This window comes from Castor canadensis, chromosome 14 (genome assembly GCF_047511655.1).
Source record: "Castor canadensis chromosome 14, mCasCan1.hap1v2, whole genome shotgun sequence".
Lineage (NCBI taxonomy): Eukaryota > Metazoa > Chordata > Mammalia > Rodentia > Castoridae > Castor > Castor canadensis.
The window spans coordinates 15,434,471-15,443,762 of record NC_133399.1 but is presented as its reverse complement, the minus strand read 5'-3'; the positions used below and the strand labels follow the sequence as shown (position 1 = coordinate 15,443,762).

The window sequence follows — 9,292 nt, the reverse complement described above, 5'->3', positions numbered from 1 at the left end:
CACTCAGCCAGATAGGGATCATTTTTGCTGTCTCTTAGGGATCAGGAAGAAGGTCCTGAGTCAGCCAATCAGAGGAACTGGGGTGGGACTACATGAATTATCCAATCAGGCTGCTGCAAGAGGGGAATCCTTAACCCCCAAGATCTTCCTCTTGGGAGGGCTGCAATAATCTGGATCACAGTGTGCTGCTGAGATTCTACTTGGCACAGTCTGACACACTGTGACCTGCAGGGGCCATGGATGCTGTGGGGAGGACCCAGGACAACTCAGAAACCATAAATGGTAGGTGTTGGGGTGAAGTGTTCCAAAGTAGGGAAGGATGTATTCCAACCATACGTGTCTGTGGAGGGACCCAAGACTGCCCATAATAGCTGCAGAGCCTAGGAACCCAGTCTGCCACTCTCACTCATAAGCCTGAGGTCCCCTCTGTTCTCCTAGGATAGAGCTGGGCAGGCAGGCAACACCACTGTGTCATGTCCTGCACAGCAACTTTGGCTATGTCCAGAGTCCACTGTGGGCAGTTCCACAACCATAGCCCTGCACTGTCTCGTACTTTTGTGATGACAGTCATAGTCACGCCATATTCAGACTGTGTTGTTCACCAAGGGACCCCAAGGGAGGCATTTCTAAGAGTATCTCTGTAGGCTGATTCCTGGCCTTACTTGTTGTGGATCATGGGCACTACCCTGTAAATTCACTGCAGCACTCTGAAATGTGGTCTATAAAGCTGTATGTCCACTCAGGAACCTTCTAAGAGATAAAACTGCTATCCTGTAAACTGGCCTGAAGGTCTCAATAGCAGCTGTGGGCCCTGAAAAAAATCTTGTGACTCATAATCAGTCATCCTTGGCTATGGACCAGAGCAATATGGCTTGCCCAGAAATCTAGACACTCAAAAAAAAAAAATCTAGAGACTCAGACACACTCATTATGATGGTAGGCTAAAGTCCTAGGATTTGTAATCCTTGAAGCAGACTCTCATTCAAGTACCACCCAAATGCTGAGCCAAGATCCTAGAGACAATCCAGTATACTGAGGGACCAGAGAGAATTCATATCTGCAAGAGTCCCAGATAGCAGGCCTACTGTGATCTCCAATGCACACCCAGAAGTGCTGTATGACCTAAATCAAGCCCTATTCAAACACTGTATCAGATGCAACTACATAAGACTGGAGGCCTAGTAAGAGACTTCCACAAGTGAAAGCCATTCAGGAAAGACTGAAGGACAGATTTACTTCTTTAAATGTACCAGACATCGACACAAGGCTGAGTGGATAACCAACAACCATGCACACATGGCAACCAAAAGAAAATAATAAAGTTCCTGTTACTGACCTTTCAAACATGGAGAAAGGGGAGATACCTGAAAAGAACTCAAAATAATCTTTAAGAAGCAGAGTAATGGGATAGTGAAGTGGCTCAAGTGGTAAAGCACCTGCCTAGCAAGTGTGAGACACACACACACACACGCAAAATAAAACAGGCAAGATCTACTGGTGCATGCCTATATTCCAGCACTTTGGAGGCTGAGGCAAGAGGTTCTCAAGTTTGAGGCCAGCCTGACCTATATGGTGAAACTAAGTCTCAAAAAACAACAAACAAAAAACAAAGAAAGACAGCTAAACACAATGAGTAAAATAACATGAGAAAAATGAAGTTTGGTGAAGAAATAAACAAAGGCTCAGGGGAATAGCTCGGTGATAGAACACTTTCATAGCATACATGAGAGCCTGAGTTTGAGTCCACAAAACATACAACAAAACAACAACAAAAAACCCCAGAAATCATGAGAAGCAACAAAACACAGTCTAGAGCTGAAGAAAATGCACTGAAAAACACAGTAGACAGCTTGAACACCAGCCTCAATATATAAAGAACTGAATTTGAATATAAATCATTTGAAATTATCAATTTAAAAATCAAAAAGAAAAAAAGATTGGAAATGAGAATGTGATGGGCATATGGGACAGAGACAAGTTCAATATACAAATTATGAGAATACCAGAAGAAGATACAGAGAAAAGGGCAGAATGGTTATGCAAAGAAATACCGGTCTAAAAATCTCTACATCTCACTGGGTGCCAGTGGCTCTTGCCTGTAATCCTAGCTACTTGGGAGGCTGAAGGTTCAAGGCCAGCCCAGGCAAAAAGTTCATGAGACCCTATTTCCAAAATAATAAAACAGACTGCAGGTGTGGCTCAAGTGGTAGAGCACCTGCTTTGCAAGAAAGAAGTCCTGAATTCAAATCTCAGTCCTAAAACATGATGGGATACATTGTGCAGGTGACCATAATCCTTTTTCAGGCTGACAGGAGCTGTAGGACTTGAGGGAGTCTGTTTTACATCACTCAGGCTAGACAGCAAAATAGAAAAGTTATTTTAAAATCCTCTAATGGCAATAAATTGACACAGACCAGATACCTGTGATCCAATACAAGGAGAAGTCTCAGGTCCCATAATGTCATGTCTGAACTTTAGATCTCAAGTGACATGAATTAAAACATTTAACTATGGCCAAACAATGCTGTAGGCCTAGACTTTAAAGAGAATCATTATAGTCAACCCAGTAGGCAGGACTGTTTGCACTGCCTCCCAGTGAGTGTACACATCCAAATGAAAGAAGCAGCTGATACAGGGCTGAGGAGGTATTGGGTAAGAAATGGAAAGTAGTATTAATCACCATCTGTACTGAGGAGGCACTCCCAGAGATGATCACTGATGACATCCTCATTCACTCACACAATGATTCTCCACAAAAAACCAACATACAAATCACCTTCAGTATTTTCTCATGGGCCAAAATTTATTTTCCTTAAAAGGCTATATTTTCATCTTAACTTTTATGTTTTTAAATTTTACTGGGTTTTCTTTCTTTCTTTCTTTCTTTCTTTCTTTTTTTTTGCAATACTAGGGTTTGAACTCAAGACCTACACCTTGAGCCATTCCATCAGCCCTTTGCTGTGATGGGTTTTTTCGAGATAGGGTCTCGCGAACTATTTGCTTAGGCTGGCTTCAAACCCTGATCCTCCTGATCTCTGCCTTCTGGGTAGCAAAGATTACAAGCATGAGCCACTGGCGCCTGGCTTATTGGGTTTTCTTTTTTACTTTTTTGACCACTGCTGGTATTGAACCCAGGACCTTGTGCAGGGCAGCCAAATATTCAACTGAGGTACACTGCTAGCCTTATTCACATCTTCTAAGAGTACATTTCAATTTTTTGTCAGAACCTTACTTTTCTCACAAATTAGCACCAGAATTGCAAGAATTAGATTTCCATGACACTATATTCAGAGAAGACTGTGCCAGAGTTATTCATGCCTAATTATCTATTTTTGCCATCTAGCATGTTGACATGACAAGTATGTTTGAAAATCACCATAAAATCTGAATTTTCTAAGAAACAAAAGCTTGACTGCAATAGTGATGCCATTTTTATCGATCCCCAGGCTTGTACTGTAACAACTTAACTCAACATACTGCATTCTTTACAATCATAAAGGAGATTTAAAGACAAGTATTTTACCCAAGATAAAGATAACCTTTGACTTATGAGGGTCTTACTTATGATTTTTCAATGTTAAGATGGTAGAAAAAATAAATGTCAAGGAGCAAATGAGCTCAATTTGCAAAGATTGATATAACTCTGGGGCAGGGATATTATTATAGTATTTCTGATCATGATGCTAGCAGTGGCAGAGCTCTGTAGAGCAGTGGTCACGTGATCACAGGCATAAAAACTGTCAAGCTGGGCACCAATAACTCAGGCCTGTAATTCGAGCTACTCAGGAGGCAAAGATCAGGAGGATTGTGGTTCAAAGCCAGCCTAGGCAAATAGTTCTCAAAAAAAGGGCTGGTGGAAGATTGGGTGATCACAGGAAGTATTCTTTGCCTACTGGTGAAGGGCTACATCTGATTAGAAAACAAGCCTACAAGGACCTATCAATTAGATAGGGCTCCAAAGTACAACTTTCTGTCATTCTAGTTGGCCGTTTTAAAACTTCTTGCAAAGGAGATAATCAGACTAGCAGTCTTAACTTTTTGAAAACTGGCAAATGAATTGAACTGAAGACAATCTTTGTCTCTACTCTTACATATGGTTTGTATGCCTGGGTCCACTGTATATTAAGTCTACATGTATTGTTCACAAGATACCAAATTAACTTAGAAATAAGTGAGCACTCATAAATTTAAAAACACAAACTCAAATGATTTTCAAAGCTGAGTAGGTAAGACCTGTTTCATATTTTTGGTTTAATAAAAAACAGCTGAGCCATCTTGAAATCAAAGTTTTGAACCAAAGGCCCAAACTCCTGAGATTTCATATGCCAGGTCTGGTCACTGGCCCCTAAAACAAAAAAAAAAAAAGGGCTGGTGGAGTGGCTCAAAGTGTAGGTGCTGAGTTCAAATCCCAGTACCACACACACAAAAAAAAGTCATTACACTACATTGTGTCCTTTCTTCACTGAATTTATACAACATTGTTGTTAGATGATTTTGTGCAACATTAGGCTAATGAAGAGAGTGGGATGATTTAACTTAGAATATAGATTAAGGTTTAATGTTCACTAGAGTAGAAGGATTAAATACATATCTCTCTTTTATGTTTTTACTTTACTATGGGTTTGTTGAAACATAACCTCACAGGAAGTTGACCATCTGTACTTACAGAGAACACTGTCCAATACACTGTAGGAAATACTGAATGTTTACACAGTGAGAAAGGCAAAACCCTTCCCAGAAGACCGCAGATGGATTTACACTCACGGAAAGGCCAAATCTCATGAAGAGGCATGGTGTGTACATCCAAAGAAGGTAATGTTCCTCAGTGACTGGATGGGTCAAGACAAAAAGTAAGCCGGGTGCTGGTGGTTCATGCCAGTAATCCTAGCTACTCAAGAAGCACAGATAAGGAGGATCGCCTTTCAAAGCCAGCACAGGCAAATGGTTGGCAAGATCCTATCCTGAAAAAACCCTTCACAAGAAAGGGTTGGTGGAGTGGGTCAAGAAGTAGAGCACCTGCCTAGCAAGTCTGAGACCCTGAGTTCAAGCCCCAGTACTGCCCAAAACAAACAAACAAACAAAAAGGGGTGGCAGAGTGGCTCAAGCAGTAAGAGCACTTGCCTAGCAAGCATTAGGCTCTGAGTTCAAACCCCAGTGCTGCCAATTAAAAACAGACAAAAACTAAAATCTTTTCTACGCTAGTAGAACACATTTTGAATCATCAAAATGACGGAACTTACCCTCTTCTCACTAATGTGACCTATTTGTACTTCTGAGGAATTAGGTTTTCCTCCATTCTGTTATTCCAGCCTTCCAAGTAAGAACTATTAGATTACAAAGATATAATTACAGTCATCCATTCAGGAAATCTAACAGTTTGGGAGTCATCACAGTATTGAATCTCAAACAATACCCCTAAAACACACACCAATTCTGTCAGAAATTTTATGAAGAAATCTTTTGCTGGTGAACCATGCCAGCATTTACAGATTTTGGACAGATTTTCTAGTAGAATTCTTAGCATCCTATCTGAAAAAAAGATATGGCCTTAGTGGTTTTTGGCAAGAGAGCACTCACAATAGCATAGTATTTCTTTTGGTATGATGAATAATGGAAAAGTTACAATCAATCAAAACAAATGTTATAATGTAAGCATGGGGGGGTAGGGGGAGGTGGGGGGCGGGCTCACGCCTGTAATCCTAGCTACTCAGGAGGCAGAGATCAGGAGGACTGTAGCTCGAAGCCAGTTCAGGCAAAAAATTTGAGAGACCCTATCCTGAAAAAAACCCATCACAAAAAAGGGCTGGTGGAGTGGCTCAAGGTGTAGGCCCTGAGTTCAAATCCTAGTACAGCTGAATAAATAAATAAATAAAATAATGTAAGCATGAAAAGTAAAAGTTAACATGAGGAAAAAACACCACTGGTTGTATACACATGATCATGGCCTTGACATAAAAGGAAAACTCAACAAATTAAGAATTAGATTTAATCTACGATTACAATGAGATATTTGCAAATACCTCCTCACTAATTGAAAAAATTAACATTTATTAATCTACAAATTGCTTGAATAGGTAAGACTCTAAAAAGTATCTACAGAAATCATATTTAAAGAAAACATACATCAAAAAGTTAAAAAAAATCCATCTAAGAAATGTTGCTTATTCTGAATAAAAGACAGAATATACAAATAAATGTAAACATGCAATATGGAGCCAGTAGGAAAATAGTCACAATGAACAAAAACTTATTCTCAATAGCATATTAGGCATGTCTTTTCAAAAAAGTACAGAAAAACTAAACTTAGTTGAATATAACAAATATATTTTGACAGCTGGAGGTATAGCTCAAGATGTAGAGTGCCTGCTTAGCAAGAGTTCAATCCCAAGTACTGTCCAAAGAAACAACCTAAAAATTAAAAATAGTCCAGCTGGTGGAGTGGCTCAAATGGTATAGCACCTGCCTAACAAGTGTGAGGCCCTAAGTTCAAACCCTAGTACCTCCAAAAAAAAATAATTGCAACTAGAAATACTCCAGTTTGTCTTTAACAAAGGACATATGATAAAATATAACTTTTAGTACATTCCCTTCAGGCCTGTATTTTCTGGATTATTCTATACAAACTAATTAGTACCAACCTCTTCTTATGACTTAACTTTAGAGCACCCAACTATGTAAGGAATTGTCACAGAAGTTTGGCACCATTTCTTGTTACAACATGCAACTTTCTCACATTTTTTTCACAATGACAGGATTTTCTGGTCATTCTTTAGGACAGGATCTCAAGAGGTAGTAAGGCTGGAATTGAACTTGCTACATAGTTCAGGTGGGTCTCATACTTTTAAGCCATTTGCCTCCAAAGTTCAATGCTGGAATAGCAGGTGTGTGCCACAATGCCCAGTAAAAAGAGGACTATAGATCTAATGTGCATTTCCATGCGAGAGAAATGAAAACGTACGTGTATCTTTTAGTCAAGATTTCTCTCCATACTGTCTTCTTTCATATCTGTCCATCGAACTGAACTGACTACAGGCTTCACACTGATACAAGTTCTATTCATGGTGCATTCTTGTGAGTGACAGAAAAGTCTGCTATTGAAGAGTTCCCACATTCTATAGTTAGGGGAACATTCCAATGTGAGTTCTGTGATCCTGGTAAGCTGAAGACTTTTACTTTTGCTTACTGTTTTCACAGAAAGGGTTTCTCTCCACTGTGTATTCCTTTCATGAAAGCAAAGAAAATTTGATGGGTGAGGGTTTTCAGACACAGATTTCATACATGTGGTATGAACACAGTGTTTTGTTTGTTTGTTTGTTTGTTTATGTATTTATTTATTTGGTGGCACTGGAGTTTGAATTCAGGGCTTCATGTTTGCTAGGCAGGTGCTTTACTGCTTGAGCCACTCCACCAGGCCCTTTTTGGTGATGGATTTTTGCAAGATAGGGCCTCACAAACTATTTGTCTAGACTGGCTTTGAACTGCAACCCTCCTGATCTTTGCCTCCTGACTAGCTAGGATCACAGGCATGAACCACTAGACCTGGCTTCACTATGAATTCTTCCATGTCCGAAAAGCTGACTGATACGAGTGAAGGCTTTCCCTCACTGCTTAAATGCATAGTTTTTCCCTAGTGTGAGCTCTTCCATGTAATTGAAGGTAAACAGGATGGAAGAATGATTTACTGCACAGCTTACATCTATAGGGTTTTTCTGTAATGTGAGTTCTTTCATGCCCTCGAAGATGACTAGAATGAGTGAAGGCTTTCCCACACTGGTTACATACATATGGCTTCTCTCCAGTGTGAGTTCTTTCATGTCCTCGAAGCTGGCCAGAGAAAGCAAAGCATTTCCCACAATACTTACATACATAGGGTTTCTCTCCAGAGTGAGTTCGCTCGTGATTTTTAAGGGCACTGGAACAAGTGAAGGCTTTCCCGCAAAGTTTACATACGTAGGGTTTTTCCCCAGTGTGAATTCTTTCATGAATGAGAAGGTAATGTGAGTAACCGAAGGCTTTACCACAATGCTTGCACGTATAGGGCTTCTCTCCAGTGTGAGTTCTTTCATGTGTCTGAAGGTGACTGGGACAAGCAAATCTTTTCCCACAGTACTCACATACATAGGGCTTCTCTGCAGTGTGAGTTCGTTCATGTCTTTTGAGGTGTTGGGAACCAGCCAGTGCTTTCCCACAGTACTTACATACATAGGAATTCTCTACAGAATGAGTTACTTCATGTCTTTTAAGGTTACTGGACCTAGCGAGGGCTTCTCCACATTGCTTACATTCACATTTCTCTTCAGTGTGATTTTTTTCATGTCTGTGAAGGTAACTGGGAGGCCCAAGAGCTTCTCCATATTGTTTACATCCAAACTGCTTCTCTCCAGTGTGGAATTTTTCATGTATTTTAGTATGATTGCCTCTCCTGAAAGCTTTCCCATGTTGCTCACATTCATGGTTTTTTTCTCTACTGTGAGTGCTCTCACGATTTTGAGCAGAACTAAGACACCTGCAGGCTTCATCACATGGTTTACCTCCAGAGAGTTTCTCCTCTCCAGTACGAGAACCTTCACACTTTTGAGAGCCTCGGGAGTAACTGAAGGCTTTCCCACATTCTTTATGTTTATAAGACTTCTCTATGTGTTTCTGATACTGACATGGTTTGTGTGCAGTGTGAGCTCTGAGGGGCACATTTATGGATGAACCATCACTAGCAAATTCTCCACACACACAGCTTTCATATGGTATCACTCCAAGAGGAGTTTTCTGGTTCACAATATGCTCTAGAATCTGTTGGGTTACACTTTGACTACTTTCTTCTTGTTCAAAGAGCCTCTCTGTCATTTTAATTCTGTAACGAAAAAGAGGGACAGGGAGAAGGAGAGGGAGAGGGAGAGGGAGATTGATAATATTTAGTATTGATTTACCAGAAGGATTGGTTTTATGTCCTGTAAGGATTCAGGAACATGAATGGCTTGAATGTCCTAAAGCAGGGCTTGAGGAGAGTGATTATCAACATATTCATATGTGGCTATGTAACATTACTTCAAAGTTAGGCATTTGACGAACACTGAAAGTCTGTGTCACTTTTAAATAAGTATTCCTTATGTGAAATGCTAGGAACCAAAAACATTGGAATTTAAAATTCTTTAATATCTAATGCAACATTACTAAAGATGAGATATGCTAAAGATGGGCCCAGTCTAAGCCTAAAATTCATTTTCACTTCATATACAACTTATACCCAAAGGTAATGTGACACGCTATATTAAATAATTTTGTGCATGGAGCAATG

The 9,292-nt window shown here is 40.0% G+C and overlaps 1 protein-coding gene across 1 annotated transcript; it reads right to left on the bottom strand.

Annotated features, from left to right (window-relative positions):
* Nucleotides 1-7,473: 7,473 nt before the first annotated feature.
* LOC141416677 (uncharacterized) lies at nucleotides 7,474-8,933 on the bottom strand. The gene has a single exon (XM_074053846.1). The coding sequence runs from the start codon at nucleotides 8,839-8,841 to the stop codon at nucleotides 7,609-7,611; it is 1,233 nt and encodes a 410-aa protein (XP_073909947.1). The 5' UTR covers nucleotides 8,842-8,933; the 3' UTR covers nucleotides 7,474-7,608.
* Between the last annotated feature and the right edge of the window lie 359 nt (nucleotides 8,934-9,292).

Coding starts and splice junctions, on each gene's coding strand:
- LOC141416677 (XM_074053846.1), bottom strand. CDS start 8,841: ATGACAGAGAGGCTCTTTGAACAAGAAGAAAGTAGTCAAAGTGTAACC.